The 26,332-nt window shown below is 37.7% G+C and overlaps 1 protein-coding gene across 3 annotated transcripts in view; it reads right to left on the bottom strand.

Annotated features, from left to right (window-relative positions):
* The window catches only part of LOC144050856 (protein diaphanous homolog 3-like), a 70,780-nt gene that overhangs the window by 14,508 nt on the left and 29,940 nt on the right, over positions 1-26,332 (bottom strand). For 2 of the 3 annotated variants that reach the window (XM_077564484.1, XM_077564485.1), the window contains 5 exons: positions 22,760-22,884; positions 21,183-21,347; positions 17,975-18,110; positions 13,502-13,597; positions 13,202-13,264 (listed from right to left, as the gene is read on the bottom strand). In XM_077564484.1, the coding sequence (XP_077420610.1) occupies positions 13,202-13,264; positions 13,502-13,597; positions 17,975-18,110; positions 21,183-21,347; positions 22,760-22,884 (585 nt within the window). The remainder of the gene's footprint in view (positions 1-13,201; positions 13,265-13,501; positions 13,598-17,974; positions 18,111-21,182; positions 21,348-22,759; positions 22,885-26,332) is intronic. The other variant, XM_077564486.1, reaches the window with a different exon arrangement.

Here is a 26,332-nt window from a genome sequence, read left to right as displayed (position 1 = left end):
TAGTTCTGATTGCTATATTTTGGTTGACATCTGGGAATTTCTGATATGCAAGATTATCAATGGTGATTTTATAACCTGATCAATTATCCAACCAAATGTCAAAAATATAATACTTTGTTAAACAAATGAAACTCGCAGTGGTTTTCTATTTTTTTTTCTTCCTCAAGCTCTGTCACAGTACATTGGTTTTACATATTTTATGTCCATGTTCCCTGACCTTTATTTAACAAAGACACATTTTATTTTGGAAAACAAATACATTTTACCTGGTGTGAAATCTGATATTGTTAGAACACAAAGCTATTATTCTGTCGTATGAATGGATACAAGTGCTAACAAAGGTTAATTGTACCTTCTGCCTTTTAGTAGACGAGCAATTTATTTGTTCTGCTTGCAACTATATGTCTGTGGCACATCATTTGAAGTAAACAATTAAGTTAAATTAGATACTTCCACAGCTCACCCAGTGATTTCATGCAGAACACTAATGTATGTGGCTGGGAATGTTCTGTTATAAAATGCAGGAATTACATTTCTTAAAAGTGTGTATGTCTGTGTGTGTGGGGAGGACTGCTGCAGATTGAATCAAATGAAGACCTTTTTAAGCATATGTCCAAAATGGAGTTTGATTGCAAACCAGTTAGGAGTATTTAACTGTCATCTCTCAAATGAGATTAAGAGTAAATAAAGGAAAATGTGTGAGAGTTTTTTTTGTCAGTTACGGTTAGTGAGTGGGTGGGTTCATGAATGAGAGATACAACACTGCTGCTGTCTTTAAAGCAAACACAAAATGCAGAAGAAAAGATCCATCAAAGTGCCATTTCATTTACTTAAAAAGTTGTTCTTGTATACTTTTGCACATAAGGATTCATGGCACAGCTAAAAGTGCTTAAATGCTTGCAGGGCCAGCCATGTGTCCACACAGCCAGTTCTGAGCCAAATATTTAATGAACACCGACTGCCAGACTATCAAGAACAAACTGACTAACACTACTGTCTTTTTATCAGTCACAAGCAATGGATTACTTTTCAGAATAAAATACTCGGCAGATCCTATTTCGCAATTATGTCAGCAAAACGTCATAATGTTTAACGCTCAATTCACTGCAGCGAAAATGGACAACAAGGAGAGATTTATAACGCAAGTGGATTATATATGACACGCACATGGCACATCCTTTTTATTTGGACAACCTAAAAATTGATGTTGCAAGGAACGTCATAGTAGAAGCTGTGGGAGTGGACGGTGAGTTCAATCAAAAGAAGTCTACCTCTCTTTCTGCTTCTCTGTTGAGCACAGACTTTGTGTGTTTGTCGTTGTTTTTAATGCCCCATTATCGCGCGTGATCACAAGAGACACGGCGGGAAGTTGTCGGCGCAGCCGGTGAGTTTAAAAAAATAAAATTGACATGTCCGGAGCATGCAGTCAAGACGCAGCAGAGAGGAAACGCAACGCACACGCATGCGGTGTAATCCCAGGGTGATTTGCTGGTTCTACAGAACCAAGGGTCTATTTCTTAGGATATAAGGGAAATCATGCTCCATTTTAATCAGTAGAGAGTAGCAACATTTGGGGGAAAAATACACAACAGCAACTAAGCATCTGAAGTGTGATTTACTTTTTCTACAGCTTTTTTGAGCAACAGACATACAAGTACAATATCATTTTTAATATTATGATTAAACCAGTTGTACATAGTTTTCAAAGATTATACGGTTTCCTCACCATTATGTCAGTCAGGTGAGCAGCTTTACTTTTATTTTTTTCCATGTACCAGGGTCATTCAATAAATAAGGTGAATTTTTCGGTATAAGGACAGCTCACTTTTTATATATTTCTGTATTACTTCTTTTTCAGATTAAAGAAAAACTTTGAGAGTTTTGGTGATTAACAAAGACGGCTGACCAAGAAGCATGATCCAAAATTGAACAGCGGTCAATTATCAAGTTTTTGGTTGCTGAAGGGTGCAAACCAGTTGAAATTCATAGGAGAATGTCAACTGTGTATGGTGCCACATGTTTCCCCCGAAAAAATGTCTAAAAGTAGGCTAAATGTAAAGAAGTTTGAAAGTGATGATAAAGTGTTGTGAGCGACTGGCTGAGACATCAGTCCAAAGATTTTTACGCTGAGGGAATAGGGACGCTGGCGCACAGATGGGAAAAGTGCGTGATAGGGCTGGGAGACTACTTTGAAAAAAAAGAAAGCTTCTATCTGTATTCGAAGTCCTTATACCGCTTTCGCCTTATTCATTGAATGTATCAAACTTTTTACTAGGACCGTGGTTCTTAACCTGGGTTTGATCGAACCAAAGGGGTTTTGTGAGTCAGTGTCAGGGGTTCGTCAAGACACACACCCGACTCAAATGTTTTGCGAAGATACGACCCACATGGCCATCATTGGCTGCACGTGATCAGACTACATTGTTTGGCCTATCTGTGCTGCAGGGAATTTGGTGATCTTAGTATTTTACTTGCAGCTGTTGCGGCGGTATATCATGTGAATTCTTTATTGAAACCCCTTCATATATGTGGAGCCAAAAAAAGATTGTGGATGGACAAATATGTGCAATATGAATTCACTGTCCATAGTTTATTTCTTGTGAGAAGTGCTTTTGACAGTTAGTGTAATTTTCAACGAGTATAAATTAAGAATGATTTCAGACGAAATCAAGAAAGGCTACCAACAAGGTATGCTGCTGTTACGTGTGAAGACAGGCAAATGATGAAATATGCTGCAAAATGTCTTGAATGCGGGCTTGCTGGATTTTTATGATTGCTTGACTGTGACTTATTTAAAACTGTTCAAAGCCTTCTAGATAAAGGTGCAGGTGCAAAGATGTTGGAGAGAAAGACTTTTAACAAATTGAGAGGCGAATACTTGATGTTCCCAGCAGGTTACGGAAGTGGGTAAAACACAAGTGGTTTAAGGAGCCTTCTGCAAATAAACCTGAACAATTTCCTGAATTTCACATATCTGACGTTAGGTGGTCTAAAGTGCTTCAATGCAAACAGGTTGTATACAGTATATTTCCCTTTCTAACTTTCTAAAGTCTGTTTATGATACATTAAAGCTTTTTCCAGGTCTTCATGTCATGATTGCATCACAAAACAATACCGGTCTTGCGTTTTACAGACAATTGGCTTTATGCAGACGGTGAAAGAGGCAGAGCTGCCGTAGCATTGATTGATAAACAAAGCTGCTTACCTTAGGCTCCACTTGGCTCTGACAGACAAAACACCAGTCTGATGCACCTGCTACTGACAGTAGTAATAAATCACTGGTAATTTGATCAGTTGAAAGTGCGATACAAAGTCAGAGGGGGAAGTCGTAACGGTGTCAAAGCTCTTGTGTATGCAGTATACACACAATTGTCTCTTACTATTTTAATTGTTTGAACTTCAGTTGATCAAGCATCCACATGCTTCCCATCTGCTTTAGATGTTCCATCATGATATCGTAGGAGTGCTGTTAAGTAGACCTTGGAGGGGAAGGGGAGAAAAAAAAAACCCCAGAAGGACATAATCTCGCAGCCTGACCTTGGAACGTAGTCGCAACTATTTAGTAGGCAAGTCCTGCTGCAACCCACTTGCAACCCAAGTGGCTAAAGAAAATAATGCATTTAAAAAACCTGATATAATATATTTGGCCTACACAGTACTCGGGGGCAATTCACACAGAGGTGATTTTAAACTGTTTTTGTATATATATATATATATATATATATATATATATATATATATATATTTTTTTTTTTTTATTTTTTTTTTTCAGTTAAGACGCTGACAGCCATCACTCAGCTCAACTATATAGAGCACTGTTTTCTTAAGATGGAACCCAGGGTAAGCAGATACAATGAAAATGGCAGAGGCCCGAGAATTGAACCTTGTGGAACCCCCTACACACGTGAATTTGTATTGCACACATTTGTCCGACCACCTTCTTTTTTTGCTTGACATGGTATGAAGGGATTACAATAATAAAGATACTTATAATATCTAAGAGACTTGTAGGACATGACTTTCACCAATTCAACATATCTACAACTGACTGTCTCTGCAGATGTACACAGTAGCAAAGTTTTCAAACTGTCTCATTTACATTGAATAGCAAAAGTGAGGCAGAGGCAAGCCCGCAGCTACTTACACCGCACCAGCTAGCTAGCATCGAGCTTTAGCTGGCTACTAGTGCGGCTAAACACGTTGCTGAATCGCTCTGAAATCCGGGATTCCGATCTTAATTCAGGATCACATTTTATGACAAGGAATAGAAAGACGATTTCGGAGTCGTTCACTGATCTAATTTATCTCCCGCTGGATCGTTCTACTGTTGAACATTTCCTTTGTTATTGTGTGTCTGTCAAGCACCTTCACCACCGCCTTCACTGTGAGGCTGTGATTGTAGTTGTTTGTATTGATATTTATTTTTGCATTTACATCTTCAAAGATAATCATTTAAGCTTATTAAAATGGGTGTCAACTCCTTTACCCTCTTTCATCAAAGTATGAATCTTTCACAGCCATGGCAACTGGGACCAAGCACAGACGTAATGACTTACATTTAATAAAAACATGACAAGCACGATACCAAAAAAAAAAAAAAAAAAAGTCATCCACCGAGTCTGAGGGAACTGTCAATGTGTGAAGTTGAATTTGCACATAAAACGAGTAGTGGCTTAACGTTAAGAGTTTCATTACTTGATTCCACTTCACTGCCAGGAAAATAGATCACAGACTCTTCATTTTACTTGATCTATTTTGGTGCTCATCATTTCGCCTCTGTAACACCCGAGACAGATAATTATCCATTAAAAATGGAAAAAGGTCCTGCATTTTGTCATTTTCTATCTCGAGCTGTCTTTGAATATGACACAGTAGAGTGACAAGCTTGAAGGCCAGTGATTACAATGATTAGCTATAAAATAGCATCTTGCCATCAAGGATAGTTTTATGGCTTACAGGCTGACATTGCCATTTCTGGTCTTCAAAATTACTGTATTACATTTAAACACATTCACAATATTCGCAATGTCTTAATGTGACTATTTTTCACAGGTTCCAATGGACGATTCTTTGCATGTTTCATGAAGCGCCATGAGATCTTTTTTTTTTTAGGTCCATCTGTCTTTTACAGAGGCTTCCTATAATCACTCACCATACTGATAAATCAATTTCGACTCCGCTGAAGCCCAAACACCTTCCATTGTCGGAGCTACAGCTCAGTATGCGAGAGAGGCGCATGATTTACAGGCAGACTGCTCCTTCCGTCTCTAAACCCTTCCTAGATAAGTCAGCCTTGTTCATCAACACTCTCACACTTCATACAGAGCCCATACACTCCATTTTTTAACACCGTAGTCTAGATAGGAAAAAGAGAATTCTATGAGAAATGGTGATGCCATTGCCACCTCAAGTGTAGCTCCTGATGTTCTCTACTGAGTTGGTGGCTCTCTCTTTCCCTTTTACAAACTAATAATGGAGGTTTGTGACCCATCTGCAGAAAATAATTTGCACAGGAAAAATAGACTATATCACTGTAGGCTTGTTTTATTGATATGCAAAATACTGAGATTGTGACTGTCAAAAGTCAGTGAGTGAATGGCTTTGTTGTTGCTGGCCTTCATAAAAGCCACAATGTCATGTACAATATACACAATATACCATGAGCCTTATGGAATGTCTCTGTGTTCACACTAAATATGACTATGTGCACCAATGCACTACTATACAATTTGACCAGTCACATACCAATAAATAAAAAACTTAAGTAAATAGCACATCAATGCAATATTAGGACATTACATCAGATCCATAATTTACATCTCTACTTTTCATCCAAACATCAATATTTTATTAGCATTGTGGGATACCACTATTGATAGGCAAACTAAGTAGAATTTTAAATTGTGCCTGTTGAATAAGAAAGGTGTAGTTTGGTCAAAGCTGGGAGGTGACTTTTAGTTTATAATAAAAAAAAGTTTAGTTTATCGTAATATGGCATAACATTATTTTACTTTTTTAAAGAATGTAGGTTGGTCAACAGGTATTAAATACATGTGGTAAATAATTGTATAATGGGAATATGGGAGTATTACTGAATGGGCTTTATGATACTTTAAAAAAGCTAAATAGATTTAGAAAAAAAACACAATTAGAGCTACTGTAATATATTAAATTTTTTTTTTTTTTTCAATAGTCAAAAAATTTTCTTAAAAAAAAAAATACAAAAGTTTGGAAACTAACTTGCAAGCTGCGTGTATATGGATGAAACGTGTGTTATTGCTTGGAGCACAGAAAAGCAGTCAAATTCAATTGATTCTTCAACAAAGTCCAAAGAAATGCTGCCTTTTTAATGGGTGCCGGGATTTTTTTTATTCTTTGTAGAATAACATCATCTATCTATTAATTTATTCACTTTGGTCAAAGCCAAGGACATGTTAAGAATGCGCAAAGGATACAAATCTGGGCTTTAGGGGGCCACAGCCAAACTGGCATGCTATTTTTAATTTTTTTTTCAAAATTAAATTACCTACATCGGAAAGGGCATTATGACTGAATTCAAAGTGAGAGCTTAATGAGATATCGAAAACAGTATCTAATGGACACCGTTTAAATCCCTGTCAACTTGTCCTGTAGGCATTTTATTTTGTGTTTCACGCATTCAAAAACTTTTAAAACCCAAATATTGCCAATATTATATAATATATATAATATTCCTAATATTATTTTGAAAGGCCATGTAAACAAGCGCACAGACCCGAATATGCTAATGAGGTTGTGGACATTTCCACACTCATTGGGCGAGTGGTGGTGCACACCCTCAACTGGTCGCCAGCCAATCACAGTAATTCTATCATATATAGTGCAAAACTAAGCATGTTGGATCAGCAAATCAACAGACCAATGTTGTAAAAATGAGTCATTTCAATGCCAGCAGTTTTCCTTTATTCCTTTGGCTGTATTGTGCTCCCTAATAGTGGTGGTTGACATTCAGAAGAGCCTTGGGAAAAGACAGGCCAGTGGATACAGTGGACAAGCAAAGGGCTTAATGGGTTCAACTGGAATTGAAAGCAGTTTTTAGTTTCCCACATACTAGAGGAGAGAGAAATGTCAAGTATGTTTTTTTTCTTTTTGGCAGCAGTTCAAATATCTTCACCTGAATGAAAACTAGCTCTGGGAAGATTGCAGATTTACAAGTCACTTTATACTCTGATGCAGCCGATGAACAATTGATAAGAATAGTTCCGATGCTCACACACACAAACATGAATAAATATGTGAATGTTGTTCGAGTAGATTAATGGTTTAGCACTCAAAATTACGACTATAGCGAATGGCTTTCATATTCTCTTGGATTTGGCAAGATATGCCTTCCTTTTACTCATTCCAAAAAACGTGCTAACCGACTAGAGTAAGGTCAAAGGGAAGCTCTATGCTCCGTTCTCAAACTCAAAACTGGTCATTGTAATTTCCTAGGAATGTTGTGAGAAGTGAATTTACAGAAATAGAATTTACAGAAATTGAAATATCACTGATGTTAATACAGCAGTTGTGTTTAGTTGTTTTCCTCATCTCTCCCTCCGTCGCTTACCCCGTTTTGTCTCTCACGACCCTCTGTCCCTACACTGTCTATCCATCGCAACTTAATCGGCTGAGGTAGACAGTCGTCCCACAGGGCTTGGGTTCTGCTAGAGGTTTCTTTTTTAGAGGAAGTTTTTCCTTGCCTCAGTTGCTAAGTGCTTGTTCGTGTGGTATTCCATTGGTTAGTATGAGGAGTGAGGTTCTTGACCTGCTCAATGTGTAAAGTGACTCCAGATAACTTATGTTGTAAATTGGTGCTGTATAAGTACAATTCAATTGACTTAATGCTGCATATGTATTTGTTTAGCACATTATTTTTTTTCGTAAATATTGTTAGAAATCTTTAACATAATTAGTTTTTTTACACCTGGACAACAATTATTATTATAATTATATATTATATTATAATTATAGAGTAAATTTTACTCTATTTAGAGTGGGACCAAATAGACCCAGTTTTAGAGTAATATTTACACTTGAAAGTAAAATAAAGAATTGAATAAATAAATAAATAAAAGTCACTCAAGGGTTGAGGAAAGAACTTCAGCTTGACAGACAATCAATCTACTCCCTGAGCCACGCAGCTGCTGCTGTGTGTTAGTACATCACTTGTGTCAGCTGGAATCTTCCCAACTCCACGAGACCAAAATTGTGTTTTTGGTCTCATCTTGAAGATAAGAAAACAGTAGGAAGGACATAGTTAGGTGGTCGTGTGGCAGTTTCCCAAACTGAAGATCGTGAGTTTGTTCCTCAACCCTAGAATTACCCCCCCAAAAAAATTCTTTATTTTACTCTCTCCCAAGTGTAAATATTACTCAAAAACTGAGTCTATTTGGTCCCACTTTAAAAAGAGTCAAATTTACTCTACATAATTTACTGTGCAGGTTAAAAAGTCAGGCAGGATTTCTGAAGTTAACTGAATAGCTATCCGGCAGGAGCAGGCTTCCTCTGCTGTTAAGGGCCAGCTGATGTGAACGGGCTAATTAGGACCCTTAGCTCAACATCATCTTTTATTTGACAACCCCTCGCTACTTTTTTTTACAGCCTACCATTTTCATAATCCAGCTAAAAGGTGGCTATCTGAAAAGCCTCATCGGCTTAGGACTTGTAAAACTGTATGATACATACGTACATGTAGCAGTGCAACACAGAGCAGAATTGAACTGTACAGAATTAAAGAGGCATACTTGCATATGAATTGTCTGCATGTTTCAATCATTACATTGAATTAAAAATATTGAAAGGAAAAAAAACATGCAAATCCAATTCCACATATCAGGGTAAGACTTGGGCATTTTAAGGCCTGTGGGCCACATGCAATCCTTTTGGCCTTTGCTGTACCGCCCTAAAAAGGCTGAAGGTAAATGCTGAATTTTTAACACGGCCTGGACTGCAAAGTATTTAGTTATGGAAAGTCAAATGTTAATAATAATAATAATAATAATAATAATAATAATAATAATAATAATAAAGGGTGATTAGGACATTTGATATGCACAGGTTGCATTGTAATTTGAACCCCTCTTCACCAAACACAAAGAAGAACAAGAACTTGTCGGATGAGTTGCTAGCTAAACTGGAAAAAACAAAAAAAACAACTTTTATGGAACTTTTCAAATCCAGGGATGCAGATGCAGGTGCCAAAACAAATTATATCATATCCCAACGAATCGTAAAAACAATCAACTGTTTTCTGATCCTAAATTGATTGAACAACGATTGGTGTACGCTGTAGCGTTAATATGACGAACGGGGACGAGAAGGGTTGAGGATGAATCCTCCAACTGCGGTACAGAACAGTAAAATGACCTACCAATGGCTTTGAGCGAGAGCTGCGGCATTAGTGAAACTACTCAGCTAATCTTCTTTGATATGTAGGATAATTGGAGACTTTAAAATTACAGAGAAAATTGCAGCCTTCCAGCCAACGGAAGGGACTGTGAGAGTGAGTAATTTGTTCAAAGAGGTGAATGGATGTTTGGACCAGTTGGGACTCTAAATGTAAACTTTAGCAGTTGTGACAAATTAAGGGTTTCAAAATTCAACTGGACTTTCGAAAATAATGCAGGTTGAAGTGAAAGAAATTGACCCAGAGCGAAAAATGTTACTTTTGCATTGTCTTATAAATCAAAATAGTTTGCCAACAACTTAACATGTGGTACATTTTGCAACTAAAGGAGTTAGCTTGCGCTTGTGGAGGAAAATGAGATTGAGCATTGGGAAATACTTTAGGCTACGACACAGCTGTCATTTGGTTCAGCTTGCACAACATACAAAGAAAGAATGAGGCCAAAGAGAAGAGAGTGAAGAGTTCTGTCTAGACTGGGCAGTACATTTCTCTCTAGTATATTCAAAGAATCAAAACTTAAAGTATAATACTTATGAAAATAAAACAGGACAATTGCTATGGATTAGTTGAAGGTTTATGAAGTGAATATATTACTATAGGCAAAGCCATTTATGCCTTTGTGAATGGTTTTCACATTTTAAACCATCCACACGTTTATCTCTGGGTTGCACAGTCTGTGACTTTGGACCAATTAAAAACATATCATAACCATATACTGTATACCTTCACAATTAAGCCTCTCAACAACTTTAAGATAACGGCTTTTAAAAAAATAAATAAAAATGAAATGACCAGACAGTGCCTGGAGAGACGTTTTTAGAGGGATACAGTTAAAAAGCTATGACTGCTTTATAGATTCAATAAGTCTCCTACACCCGTGTGGCTAACCACCATCGATCCATCACTCTGTAGAGCCCAATCCAATTTAGAGAGCCAAGGAGCCCCAGAGCCCTAAAGCCTTATCCTAACCCAGGCCAGCTACCACAAAGCCTGCTTACCTTCATCCCTTCAAGTCGGGTGTGTCTGTGTACTTTTATGTGTACTTGTGAATGTGTGCTGAAGAAGACTGCAACCCAGCTTAAATTATTATTATTATTATTTTTTAAACGCTGCACACCGAGTGACGTGGCACAATGCTGAACTGGACCAGGTGTGAATATTTGTGAGGCTCTTGGCAATAATTGCTATATTCATCATCTTTACACATGCACTGTGGTGAAATATACTCAGCTTCACGCTTCACGTTTTAGCCAAAGGTACATATGAAATTATGAACAGAGTGAAGTGTTATTGTGAAACAAACTATATATTATATATTTAGAGGTGGCCCCTTTGGTCTCTCCATTGGCCAACCATTGACAGATGCCCACCTTTTTGGAGAGTGCTTTATGACACAAAGCCTTGAAAAAAAATATATATACGGAGTGAGCACCAACTGATGCAGATTTTCATCCGTCAAATTTACAATTGATTTGTAGCAGAATAGTGCAGTTCAGTTCAACAATGGATTAACATGGATGGACATACAATAAAAAAAAAAAGTATATGAAAACACAAATTATTCTGTATTAATTATCTTTGCTGCTTCAACGCATAGAAAAATACAAGAGAGTAATTATTAAAATTATACTTAGACATCTGTTTAAAAAAAAAAGTTGTTATTTAGTAGGTGTGTTAGGAAAAATCGATTCGGCAATATATAGCGATATTACAGCGCGCAATTCTCGAATCGAAATATTCAACAAAACGTCTTACTTAGGGTTAGGATTCTTAATATTTTATTTCAGTGCTGTTCAAACATGAAACAGACTGCAACCCGTTTGTTAAATGCAGTTGCTCAGTTATAAGCCTGAATTTTCACATAAATAAATAGATTTTCATACAAATCTTACAGTGTACATGTACAAGTTTACTGATTAGTATTTTCCAAATTTGAATTAAAAAAAAAAATTCCGCAATAAATAATTTATAGATTCGTATCGGGATTAATCGGTATCAAATCGACTCGTGACCTATGAATCGTGATACGAATTGAACCGCCAGGTACTAGTCAATTCAAACCCCTAGTATTTAAATGGTGTGAAAGTGAAAGCAGCCGTTTCAGTGACTATACCACCTAATAAACACCGTCACTAAAACAGACTAATGTCTTGGTTTAACTCACTTAAACTCAAGTGCGGGGATAAAAGACCTCAATTTTCTCGTAAGGTAGGCGGGAAGGGAATTATGAATGATGGGCTGAGGCAGAAGAGTAGACTTCATACCAATAACAGGTAATTATGTTTGGGGTGGGCCACAGTCAGGCCATGAGAGTATAGAAAAAGACAGCAGGGATCTGGGATGGTAGGGAAATGTGGAGGAGTGTTATTTAGGAAGCAGATGGTAGAGTGGGGGAAATTAAGATGAATGGGCACTGAGAGGGCTGACTGAGCTGGTGTTTGGGTAGGGCAGAGAAAAGTAATTAGCTGTTTGCTCTGGGTGTTTCACATTGAACATGACGCCTGCTATGCAGGCAAGACTTTAGGTTTACAGATCAACAAGGCCAGGTTTTGCAGCTACCAACTGGGAAAACTGGTCCAAGTCCTTATTACTGTCACAATTCATAATGGAGTTATTAATAAACAGTAACTTTGTGCACTGTATTTATTGTTATCCCCATATTAATATCTAATCTGCCATCTAAAATATTTGTCAAAAAAACCTACACACACAAACACCAGAGTCCCATAATGCTGATAATGTTTCTTACTGTATATTACAAATTTCTTTCAGGCATACCAACTGCTACAATCTTTCTTCCTCACACAATTTCTCTTCATTTCTGATGTTGCAGCCACCTCGATCTGTCTTTCTCCTCCCACACTGTATATCCCCCAACCCTTCATCGCTTTCCAAAGCAGAACAACTGAGCGAGGCCCTTTATCATTGCCATCAATGATGTGGGCGGACAGAGCTTGAATAATTTTATTCATGGGTGCTGTACCTCAGCCCATGGGGATTTCAATTACAGGTAATAAAAGGTAAAAGGGCTACAACGTAAGTGGTTCAGGCATGATTGCGGAAAACCTCTGAGAGAAGGAAATCAGCGGTTTAAATTTGCTATGTTTAAAAGCCATCTTGACAGTCATAATAAAAGCCAATAATAAGATGTAAATATATATAATGCATATATAATATATAAATACTTTGATTCACCAAATACTTTTTGCGATTTTGTTGAATATTTTGCTAAATTGACATTTGAGGTAATCAAGTAATGCGTAGGTAGTAGGTGCCCATGTAGGTAACGTGAATGGTAACACTGCATATATTGCAAAAAAATATCCATTTGTTCATACAGTATATTTCTAGCCACAGGTAAGAGTGGGCTACAAACTTGAATAAGATGGCTTGCATTAATACAAACTTTTAGTACAAGAATTACCTCAAGCCGTAACTATTACTAGTCTGCAACGTTTAACTATTCTTTCTAATGTGAATAGACAAATGCTATTATTGCACAGCATTTAATTCAAATTCTGCTTAACTCCGCTTCCCTCACACTGTTTACCCCATTCAAAACACACCACGGCCTGAAACGAGCCATCCATACAAAGTGTGCGGCGCGCACAGGCTCACAGCAAGACAGATAACTGAAAGGGTAAGAGGGCTCAGGGAACACAGTTCCCATTACATGCAAAGGAGGAAATGGTTAAAGATGATTTATGAGAGCAAGTCGATAGTATTGACCATGCCTGAGATCATAGCTGAATAGATTATTGTATTCTGCTTTACCATAATTAACAGGCTTTAGAACCTGACGGTAGGAGCTGGGACTGATGGTCTGCTGCTGTTTATCTGCAAAGGAGGCAGTTTACACACAATGCAAATGCATACTAGAAGCGTCAGAAAGGTTTGACATTCAGAAGAACACACTCGATTAAATGTTCAACAGTACAAGTGGCTGTAGTTAAAACCTAAAACAAGAAATGTTGCAGTTTGGGCATTTTTAGCCAGCGGTTTGGACTTTGGACAACCCTGTTCCATTCAATGTGCATCCATAAGGACGTGTGTGTAAACTGAAGGTTGACTTACCTCTGGGTCTTGGTGCTCTCTTCCTGCGGTCTCTGAATGCGGCTCCTGATTGTAGGGCTTCTAGCAAACTATCCATCACACCTGTCTCATCATTCTCTGAAAACCCAAGAAGAATAAGAGGTTAGGAAGAAAATCTGATAAGGTCAACTTTCTTATATATACACTTTACAGAATGGTTGCAAACTGTTTCAACCTGAGAGTAAGAGAATAGTAAGAGCGCAGGATATAAAACATACACAAGCCTCACACAACTATTTTTAACTAAAACACAAGCTGGTGTTCGCACATAAAAAATATTCTGGGCCGACAAGTCAGATGTTGTCAGTTTGCTGACAGAATATCAGAAGTAACTGAATGAATCAAGAAGGAAAATACAAATCACTGACAAAATGTGATCAAAACTTAATTCATAATCAAACCAGTGTACGTTGTGTTTGACAGCTTACAAGCAAAACAGAGCACAGAATATTGTTTTCCTCAAACAAACAAAATGCTAAAAACATTTCAGCCTTTTATTTTATGTTTTTTTTTCTCCAAAAGTTGAGCTGTAGCTCATGCTCAAATCTTTTCACGTTCTTCATCATTACTCAGAACAGAGAAGCAGCATGGATTTCTGAGCAGGCCCAACACTCCTTGACGTCTAAAATTGTCTTGGCTGCCAAGACGATTCATCACAGGCAGCAAGTGTTACACACATACATGTTTTCCATCAAAAGGAGAATGCCAGAAAACAAACAAAACAGCGCCGATAAATCAACTGAAACCTGTAATGTGTGCCGTCGAGTTGTGGTCCATTTGCCTCCAAAGTATGGAAACATGAAAAACATTGGGAGCCTCTTGAGAGAAGAGAAGGAAAAGAAAAACACTTCGAACTCAAGCCGGAAGATTATTGGGAAGTAAAAACCGTCCAATTGTGGACATCTATCAGAAACCGCAGAGAGAAAACTGCTTTATAAAAATATAGACAGCTTGACACTGCATTTTAACACACCGCTATACACACCCACGTGCTTGCAGAGTTAGAACAAGATCAGCAGACATGTCACATGGTAAGCATTGGGGGAGGTACACCTGACAGCAGAATATTAGTCATGCGAGTAGTTGTAAGATGGGTATATTATGAAAGGTGGCATTGAAGATTTGACTGGAGAATAAAGACGGCGAGAGGACTGAGACAGTGAAGAGCGGTTTCCCAGCTCTGGCAGCAGAACAAACTGATTGGCCCTTTGATGCGCGCAACTCGCCGGGCTCGCGTCTTTAAGCGACATTCGGGATCAGAACTCTTAGAACAGTTGTACAACTACAATGAAAAATAAAAATGCATTCACAGTGCAGTGCTCAGTTACAACATGAACCAAAAGTATTGGAACAGTGAGGATAATTCCTTTATTTTTACTGCAGGCCAAAAATATTTTGGTTTGACATCAAGACATGACCGTTCATTTACAGGTATTTACATCTGTAACATATACACAAAAAGTAATTATTTTGACGGAGATGTTCAAAAATATTTGCTGGTATGAGTGATTTAATTGTTTTCTGTCAGCATGCATTTCTAATAAACTCAACATTCGTAAAATAACATTTTAGGTAAGCAGATGAGGTGTTAAGAATTAAAACATAGAAATTGTTCAGTTGAATAACCTTAATAATTATTATTAAGTCCATTGCTTGCGGTAATTGCATTGAGCCTATAACACATTGACATCAACAAACATTTGCACTCTTCTTTTAAAGTGATGCTTTTCCAGGATTTTATTGGAGCTGCTTTTCAGGTTTTTTTTGTTGGAGGGTTTACTTAATTAGGTCTCCTGAATTGATACCTATTTCTGGATTCCGCAAATCATGAAAGAGCACTAAAAAACAATTAATAGCAGAAATCAAACTACTCCTCTTTCCCTTTGATAATTCTCTATATTCTTTTCGTCTTTCGGTGCAGGGCTGCACATCTGCTTCGTTTAGTATTTGATGTCTTAATAGTTTGTAGCCTTACAGTGAGTGTTAAACAACGCTCTGTCTGAGCACAAACAGCTCAGCTCTTGGTCTACCTTGGGAGTTAATGCTACAGATTTGTCATACACAGGCACAGTTACAGGAGGGGGGAAAAAAACACACACAATCCAATCTGAATTTCAATCTCAGTCAGGCTCTATGCAAATGGTTGCAAGAAGAAACTCTCGTTCACTCACACTGCTAGATCACACACTGCAGATGGTGAGAACATTCGGCATATCAGTGTGTAGATATCCTAGTCTAGTACAGCACGTACAAAATAAGAATATTATGATTACGGTACACGTAAGTATGGTCATCTACAACTCTGTATAAAAAAGGTCATGTCCATTTAAAATGTTCTTAAGAAAACCTCAACCTTTTCATTATCTTATGCTGCTATCAATGCAGTGTTCTTTGCCATATTGTGGATACCGGACTTCCTGGGGCTTTTAGTGAATTGGTGGTTGATGAAATGATTACATACAAAATCTCCATTGAGGACAATCCTCCCTAACAAACAAAGAGAAAGCTCTTTAGTTAATAAATATGGTCAGAAACAGATGGAAAAAGCCAGAGAGATTGTGAAAAGAGAGTGGGCCCCGGTTGGTGGTAAATGCCAAATCACAATGAAATATTCATCCCAACAATCTGTGCATGAGAATACTGTATGTCTGGACTGTCTGCTAGTGCTGTGATACACTGCCAAAACCGGTCGGTTTGGGCATTTACTGAATGCTTTGCCCGTTCACATTATTTGAACATCATCAACAGCAAACAGTGAAGACAAACACAAACACAAACATAATAAAGACATAATCAAAAGAGTAGACAATTAGCTTCATACAAACCTATATGCATTGATGCATAAAGTTGTATTTTGACCACCACTAACATATATTATGAAAATGTTTTTTTTTTGTTTTTGTTTTTAAATCGTATTCACTGATGAATGCTTGTACATTGGATAGTTAAGGCTGGATGGGGTTCTTGATGGTTGATGGATGGCCACCATGTCCCAGCAAGGCTACGATATCCACAAAGAGTTGTTGGAATGATATTTTGGGCTGGAATAATTGAGAATGACATTACAGGCTGCTTTAGTGTGTCTGACGGTGTTAAAAGAGTCTCTGAAAAATAGGTGACGTTCCTAAATGACAATTTCCCGGCATTATAAACCTTTCTGAAGTAAAACAATTTTTATGCATGCAAGTAAAAAACAAAACAAAAAGAAGAACAAAAATCACGTGACTACCCTTAGCGTCATTTTAATAGTTAAGTCTATAAGAATGGACAACAATATACATTCAAAAGGCAACTCAGGGAGGCAATTCTTGGACCCCCCAAAAAGGAATCATAACACGTAATTTGATCAGTAACTAACTACTTTTTTCTTTTTTTTTTAGTTATGCTCAAAATTGGAGCACTGCAGTGTTCATCAATAACATCGGACCGAAAGCAGAGGCCAACCTTTGATAATTACATGTCAATACACAAAAAGAGTTATAGAGCTTCACCACATCATCACATGCTCATTGATCAATTGCATGTTTCACTTTAACCATTCTTCTAAATGGTACTTTATTTATGTAGCACTTAAACCTAGAAGGCTCTCAAAGCGCTTTACATTCGGAAGACAGAAGGTTGTTTTTTTTCTTTTTACATACAACTGAAGAGAGTCACATAAAGTGATTCAACTGTATTACTAAACCCTGTAAACTGTCTGCATATCTGTGTTAAACTTTGCCTCCCAACAGTGAGGGAAAAGCTTTGATATTATATTTAGCCAAACATATGACAGTATTTTGGCACAAACCATAGTTGTGGTTTTATATGTGCATTTTATCTGCAGGCAAGCTACAATGGTTGGCAAATGTTTGCTATAGATGTACTATGGGGCTAGGAGTGATGGGCTGGATTTGTCTGTCAGTCTTGGTTTTGGCATTGAAAATAGGTCTGGAGGCTGTGTTGTTGAACAAGTTCTTGGCATCAGCAATACTCCAAAGGGGGAGGGAAAACAAACCAAAAACAACAACTGGAAGTTATGAAGCATGCTCTAAATTTCTAGTTTAATTATCACTGAAGGGCACAGTCATTTTTTTAGGGAGTAAGCTTACAAATATTCTGTATACATGCTGCACATATATGTAAAGTAAATTCAATCAGCAAATTTGAAACGGAACAGTGCTCAGACTTGTTGACAAAACTTTTGACACACCTCCAATTTTGACTAGATTATAATGCATACTACACTATATTGTAATTATCCGACCTGAATACACCTTCCTGAACAAGACATTTAATCGAGCACACAGATATAATTTTAATATTTTCGTTGTTAGAAATCAAATTGCAGTTTCTTGGTTGGTGAAAAGTGATTCAAAATGCCTACTAATAGCTAGTTTTAATAAAATAGGCTGACAAAAATTAGACGATTAACAGCATGCAATAGTTGTTACGAAAAGATTGAATGGTCTGTACCTGCATTAAGTTCAAGCAGCCCGCTCTTCTTCTGCTGTCTCTCTTGCCTCTCACGCTCAGCCTTTTCCTTTGCTGCCTGAGCTCTCTTCTGTTTCTCCTCGGATTCCTTGCGCCTCATGTTGTCTTTGAGTGCTTGCTGTAAAATGAGAAATAAAATATGTAACTATAGTGAGAGCAAAAATTTGGTTCAGTATTCAGATGGCACCGGGCGGATTCCAGTTGTTGCTCGAGTCGTAGGAGTTCTTTTTATTTACTCTCCAAATAGCATAAATACTTAGCCTTGGATTTTAGCTTCTGTCCCATTTACTCCTTCAAATCCAGCATCAGAATTCATGAGGTGAGTTTGTGTACATTAATTTCCACTTACCTGAACAGGTTTAGTAAGATCATTGTTTTACGTATTTAATCACTTGTGGCTTTGAAAACAACAGTTTGGGAAGCGGATGGAACACGGGTGTACAATGGCGTACATGTACAATCCCATGTGTTAAGTTTTGCAAGCTATTTTACAACCTGAACTGCGAATAAAATAGGAAAAAACAAGCCACTTGAAACACTAAAACTGGCTTTCAATGTTTATGAGTATTCAATTAATATCATGGTTCTCTGAAGAAACCATTGTAACAAGCACACTTTATTAACTATAAATCTCTGTGTTAAGTGAACAAATAGGGTACAGTGTGAAGTTGAGGTCATTGTGTAAATGTGTAAAAAGACCATGTGAAGTGTTTGCTTAATATGTCCCCAAATGTTGAAATTAGTACTCATGCAACCTTATTGGTATTTACCTAATTGCATGTAAATGTTTCTTCTCTGTCAAGCTATTACACATGTAGGTCCAAACATGCATTATTTTTCAGTTAACATGAAACCTTTCTCCTACAACAGCCATTAGAACTATATGCAAATAAGGTTATTATGCAAATTAAGGGACTCCAAAAGGCTACTTTCCTTACTTGTAAGCAGTTTCAAACACTGATCTAATATCATATCAGGGGGAATGCTAAAAACACGCGTGGGGTATATTAACAAAAAAACAATTCATGGCAAACAAAATATAAACAATGCGGAACGGCAAAACAAGTAAAAGATCAGTAACAAGTATTGTGGCATGAAATCAAGTAATTCATTACAGACATAAAAATGCCACAAAATTGATTTTTGAGTTAGTTATTTACTGATTTCTCCAAAACAAATTGATACAATTGAAAATGCAAGCTTTTATTTTTCCTGACGGAAAAAATACATAGTGAGTTTATGAGAGAAAAATGGGCCATCATGGCTGAAGTTTCCCTTTTGACTAAATTCCTTGAGGTCCTGCAAAGCAACGTCAGATGTAGTAAAATATAACCTGCCGAAAGGTAATCATAATAGCAGATGGTTCTATCAATATAGCTATGCAGATGCACAGTTGGGGCGTGGGGGGGGAGGGGGGGCAAATGGACCCTTCAGTGACGCCATTAGTAAAGAGAAAGCAATGTTTAGTCAATAATGAGTCAATACAACAAGTGGTTCTGACTCCTGCTTATAATGAATCACACTTAACTTCACAAAGAGATTGCAGCAGGGGAGCAGCTCAAGAGCAATACTTCAGAAGCCCTTTGTTCAAACAAAACCTAATATGATCATAATCGCTCTCAAGACCAAAAAGCAAATGTCTAAAATTAAACTTTAGTAAAAACTTGTTCTTAATTTGTATTTTAGATCAGAAGTAACAATAAGTCAAAAAAGTAATACAACCAAGAACCTATGTGATCAGTATTCTGTCATGACAAAACTGTCAGGAGTCATGCCGTATTGTGCATACAAAATTCTAATAGAGTGATGAGACAGAGAGAGAGAGAGAGAAAGAGAGAGAGAGACAAACGCAGAAAGGATATTGCCCTCAGCTCTCCTCATCACTCCAGGTCTGTTTCCCCCGCCTCTCCTCCTGGATGTCTGCCATTAGACACGCTCAATTGGATTCCTGTCAGATGTGCGGCCTTGCCCTGGGTCTCCTTCCTACGGGTGACTGAGCATGCTTGCATGTGTGTGTACCGGTTTGTGTATGCCTTTATATGCACTTGTCATTTTGATGTTTGTTTTTTTTTTTTTCGGGGGAAAAGCTGCTTAGCTTTTTCCGCACACCAACATGCACACATATTTTCAGAACACCAACATGCACACATATTTTCAGAACACAACACACAGTTGCAGTTCAAGGCTCAGTTCATTACACACAGTGGTCTCTAAACAACATGTACCTATTAGCATGGACCTTGGCACAGCAGTGTATATGCTGACACAGATTTGACCAAGAGGTTACCGTGTTGAGATTTACTGCGTGAACACATTCTTTGACCTCGCCTTGGCTTCAAGCAGGATGATGGTGGGAAGACACCTTTTGAACAAATTACTAAGGGGGTTAGATGATTACACCTTAGCCTGTTAAAGTGGAACAAACGACTGTATTGGGAGTTCTGACCGTATATTCAAAGTCCTTATAATAACCAAAAAAAAGATCGATAATAAAGATTATACTTTGCTTCTTCACTGGAATATTTAGTACGAAACTCTGCAGTAATACCAATGATATGATGAAGTATAAGGTTTCAGAAATTGGCCAAATATATTCACATAACCAGTGGAACATGCACATTTAGCATTTGTTCTATGTTCATTCTATTTTACTACTAATTTACTTAAGTTTACTTGGACAGTCAACCCAAGGATTGACTTTGTTCTTGATTTGTCAAACCATGTACTTGAAAAAAAAAAGTTAAAGTGGAACTGTGTTCTCTACAACATAAATACAGTACAGGGCGGAGACCGAGCTTTGTGATTTAGCTGCACTACTTAAATTCCACATACCGCACATCAAGCGAAAAATGCAAGCAATCAGATTATAAGGAATAAATGTCACATTTGATCAATTTGGTGAAAAGATTAGTTGAGGGGTACTTTCAGGTGCCATATAGCTGCAGTATGATAAAAAAAAAATTATAATTTTTTTATCCCCTTTAGTGGTGCAGTATTCCTAAAAGCTCACAAAAACAATATAGTTATTGATATGCCTATGTAACACGGATGGGAAATGACACCATTTTAGCAAGCTAGTGTCTTGACACAATATAATCTTATAATGCTTTTGGCTTTGGCTGTTTCCACAAACAATTTAATAAGCTGAAAATGCTGTGAAAGTGCAAACAATGCATCTGGGCGTACTCACTGTGAACATGGTACGGAAGTTGCTGAGATCAGTGAAAAGCTCCTCCACCGATGTTTTCTTCGGATCAACAGCAAAATACTCCAAAAGATTGAGGTAAAGTGTCTCCATGCTGCTTTGCATGGTCACCAGCTTGCCATACTGCTCACGTGCCACCTTACTAAAGCTGTGAGGGTGTTGGTCAAGGTCCGGTACAAATTCATCACACATTCAACATATTAGCAGTGGAAGTAGATGTGCATTAATTCACATAATACACACACAAATGGAAAGGTCAGGATTTACCATGTGTCAATTATATTACAGTTAACCAGGAGCAAGGGAGTGGGTGCTAGGGCATCGGCGAATTCTAGTAACATTTAAAATTGAAAACTAGAAGATTCAATTTGTAGTAAGTAGAAGCAAACGTGCACCTTTTATTTGAGTTAAATGATTAAAATGTTTCATTGCAGAAGGAAAGAACCACAAGAAAATACTAGAGATTGTCTAGGAACAAAACACTGGACGAGTGCCCTGATCTCAATCCCACTGAATCCCTGATGAAGGCACACATTAAACCTGAGGTAACTGGAACAGGTTGCTCATAACGAGAGGGGCAAAACAGCAATTGACATATTTAATTGAGGAGTACAGAAAGTATAATCACCTCTGCATGTTTTTAATCAAAAATATTAAGTTTAAGGAGATGTGGACAATTACAGTACTTTTCCCAAGGGGGCATGTGAGAAAGTCAAGGTTGTCGAGGGCCTCACCAGTATGCTACCATGCATTTTTATTTTTTTTACAAAGCAGTGAATTGCCTTGATAAGATGTTACTTGTGTGCTGTAGATATACAATATGCTGTGACATTTAGGAAATACAAAGCAGTGCTTATCAATTAATTTTTGTTAGGGCCCTCCCAGGAAGAATAAAAGCCTCTCAACTCTCTGACATGACATATATATATATATATATATATATTTATATATATATACACAAATTTTGAAATGTGCCAATTTTGCATTTGCAAGACCTTTGAAAGGCAGATACAGTTTTGGGAGGCAATTAAAGCCTTCATTTTGAAACCAAGACTTTTTTTCTTCTTTTTTTTAAGAATTCATGGGCACCTTGTTCATATATCCACATCTGCAAGAGGATAACGGCATGTCAGATTGCTACATAAACTCTGTAAAGAGTCTGACATCATGGCCTTAAGACAGTCTGCAACTCGCCAATGAATAACGATAATAATATACAACAATATAAATAAATAAGAAACATAAACATTCCCTATGGGGCCAGCTTTGCCCTGATGTTCATCCATGATGTTGGTGGATCGAATCGATCAAATAACTGGTGCTCCTTTGAGAACTAGACCAAAATGTTCATGTACTCCCGTAGTTATATTATCTATCTACATGTGTTGTTTGTAATCAGAATTTCACTCCGGAAAAACACTGTGAAATAGATGATAATTATTGAACAGTGTGCCTAGAGTTTCCCATTATATGTTAGCATTAAATCTAAAAAAAAACCTCAAACGTGGTCACTTGTATCTCAAGGCACCAATATATATCTAAGAAAATTGTTAAAAGGATATTGCCATTTTATTGACAAACATGTCACTGGGGTCATCGGGGGATGAGAAAGTCTCAAGGTCTCTCTCCAGCTGCAACAGCTGCCTTTCCATCTGCCTGAGGCTCTTTTCCAAATTCTCTGCAGACACTAGCACACACCAAGATGCATTCATGCATACGCACAGTCATAGAAGCACAAAAAACACACATCACCATGCCATGAAAATCAGTGGAAAAATACTTTGAGGGTCTAAACGGATAAGAGGGGTCAAATAAAACATACATGGAAACCACAGACAAAAGGCAATAGATTTTTAATAAGAATCTGGTTGAAAATGGTGAAACAATACACAGTCAGCCATGTTGTTTTAGTGGGTCTTTGTTTTTATGTGTCTGATTTATTTTATGTACAGCACTATGTATGCAGCGATGTTTTTTTTTTTTTAATTTAAGTGCTCTACAAATAAAGTTGAATTAAAAAAACAACAACAAAAAAAACAACTGACTATAACATCAAGTCAAACTATCCTCTGAAAGTGGAGAGACAGAAATGCATATGTCAGTGCCAACAGATTTACACCTCTTGTAAAGAGGCATTTTGTCAAATCTGAATTCATTGTATACCTACTTATCCATAAATAAGAGGTAGGTAGGGTTCCCAAAATTGCATTAACAAGGAAAGGGAGCAAGGAGCCAAGCTTTCTGTTAAGTTGGTCATGCCTGCCACTTCATGAAAGTCCCCAAAAATAACGTACGACTTAAATTACCATTTTAAGACTGTACTCTACAAAAAAAATAATAAAATAAGCTCCTTATTTTCAAGTAGCAACAAATTTATCTTCATCCAAATATATGCTTAGTGAGAATGGAATGTCAGGAATAGAGAACTACATTACAACTGCAACATTTGTACCAACCATGTCCATCCATACACTAAATATTAACAAATCTGGTGGAATGGAGCTAAGGAGGCGTATTAAGTCAGTGCTACCAAATGTTGTATCTCCTTTACTTTCACTTCTGTGTGTACAAGCCAGAGTGATTTTATGAGCATTGGAGTCTGAATGGCCCTGTGGCAGAGAGATTGCTGCCAGATGTAGAAGGATTTAAAGGAATAAAAATTGCTAAATTTGCGGAGGTCAAATCCCCCATTGACACCTCTTTACTACTCTGCCAACCTGCTGTGCGATAAATAAGAATGAGTAGCAAACATCTCTGCATACTCTTTTACAGGTCACCACAACACACAGAGCTCGCTCTACTATACAGTCGATCATTTTGTGTTAGGGAAATTAAGGGATTTAAAATGAAATTATGCTTCCAGAGATAGCAAACATACTTCCAAGCGTATTATATACATATACAGTTGTGCTCATAAATTTATATACACCACCGGTATGTAAACTTATGAGCACAACTATACTTGTACAAAAGCTAAACATAACTCAATGACACAAAAATACTATGAGTCATCACGAAAATTCATATGCACATTAGGGGTGTGCCATATTATACATTGTACGATATTAACAGACTGTATATTTTTGGGTGATAAAAATGTAAAATATTGCGAAATTGACACTGTAGGGATGTGATAACGTAGTCCCTAACATCTTTTGTCATCGCGTAAATTTGGACGTACATGCATAACATCTTTGTCATCAAAAGAGGATTTACTGCCTCAAGTGGGATCTACCTTTGTCGTGTGGAGCTCAGATACGATGCAAAATACAATCGTTTGAAAGTTATGCAGGAAAATTGTTATTTCTAAAGCCAAGGGGAAACATATATATATGCAGGCAAAAGACAGGTAAGGAGGACATGGAAACAGCTCATGTTTGGCGTAAAAGTGTACAAAAGTTTCAACAGAGCATTGCTGGACCACCCGTTAGACACATTCATTATGACGACAAAATAAATGAATACATTTTTTTTTAAATTAAAAAAGAGGTAGGCGCTTTTGTCAGGTCTTTTGGTGGGAACAGTTTATTTACTGCTTATCTGCTTCACCAAAATTAATTTTGAGGTTAAAAGTTTAATGCCGCTTTCCCTGACAAGTGCTTTCTCTGTCCTATCAAGATCATAATGAGTTTTTGCTGATGGAATATCCCGCTATAGTTACTATTAACAAATAATTAAATTAAAAAAATAAAAATAAAAAATTGTGTTATGCCCGGCCCGCTCCGGTGGACCTCCTGGCACCTCGGGCGGGCCCCAGTATCTGGGGGGCGAGCCTTATCGCCCCGCCGGGCTGGTCCCATATGCCTGCCAGGGTCCCGGTGGGGGGAGGCCCCGCTGGTCGCTCCTCTTAACTCACTGCACTAGTTTTGGTCGTGAGGGGAGCGGGGGCTGTGGACCGGTGGGGTGCCTGGCGGGCCTGCAGTGCCACGTCCTGCTGCGTTGGGTTGGGGGTGCTCCTGGGTTTGCTCTCCGGCCGGTGGCCCCTGCGGGGCTCGGGGGTTGTCCCTTGGTACTGCCGTGGCTTAGGGGTCCCTGAGGTGTTGCGCTTGCTCTGTCCTGGCAGGGGTCGACGGCTCCCCTCTTTGGTGGAGATTTTCATGCATGCCAGATCCATCGAAACTCAAACACAATCTGCTTCTTCCTCTGGTCGTTGAATCGGTGGAGGCTGGTGTCTGTGGATCTCACTCTGCTTCATCTGTCCTTCCTTCCTTTCCTCAGTCTCTCCTTTGGTCTCTTGAGGTCTCCCTAATTTGTTGGAATTTAGATGTTTCTGGGGTTGGTGAAAGACTCTGGTTGGTAACTCGGTGGGTAGTAGGTAATGTCTGGTCGGTGCTGGATTTCACTTTCCTTTATTTTCTTTGAACCTTCCTCGGGTCTCCTGACAACCTCACGACTCTAGCTGGATTCTGAAGTATTCGGTTTAGGTGAACGGTATGGGATTTTTAATAGGTTTTAGGTGAACTAATGAATACACACTCACACGCACGCACATACAAAATAAAAATTAATAAAAATAAATTAATAAATAAAAAGAGAGCAATGATGATGACATGTTAAATCGGTAAAATTACCAAATGAACAATACTGAGCTCTCCAGAAGAAAAAAGAAAGAAAGAAAGGTAATTATAATTAAATCAACTTTCCTGACTTTTTGGATGAGTACAAATATACAGGCATTGATTAAAAATAAAGCCTGACAGAATCCGATGCTCGTTGCTGTGCAATTTAAATAATTAAGTTCTACTTCTGTACAGCTCACTTTTAATAAGTGACATAAAACTAATGTGTTGTTTTGCTGTCAGGCAAAAATATGTCATGATTTTTAATATTTAACACCCATCCGTTTTGTCCTATTCGGGGTGGCGGGGAGCACAAGTCTATTCCAGCTGTTCAGCTAATAGAGAGATAGATAACCCACTCACACTGTCACTGAGTTGGAAGTGAACCCACTTGTCAGTGACTACTTTTTAACACAGATGTGATAATTTTATTATTATTAATAATTCATCATTTTGGGCCATTTTTCAGACAAGAACATCAAAGGTCATACAAAAAGTTGTCTTTCATTCATGGCTATTGGTTGTATATGAAGCTTTTATTTATTTATTTATTTATTTTTAATTAAACTAAATCAA

This window comes from Vanacampus margaritifer, chromosome 4 (assembly GCF_051991255.1).
Source record: "Vanacampus margaritifer isolate UIUO_Vmar chromosome 4, RoL_Vmar_1.0, whole genome shotgun sequence".
Taxonomy (NCBI): Eukaryota; Metazoa; Chordata; class Actinopteri; order Syngnathiformes; family Syngnathidae; genus Vanacampus; species Vanacampus margaritifer.
This window is presented reverse-complemented; position numbering and strand designations above follow the sequence as displayed.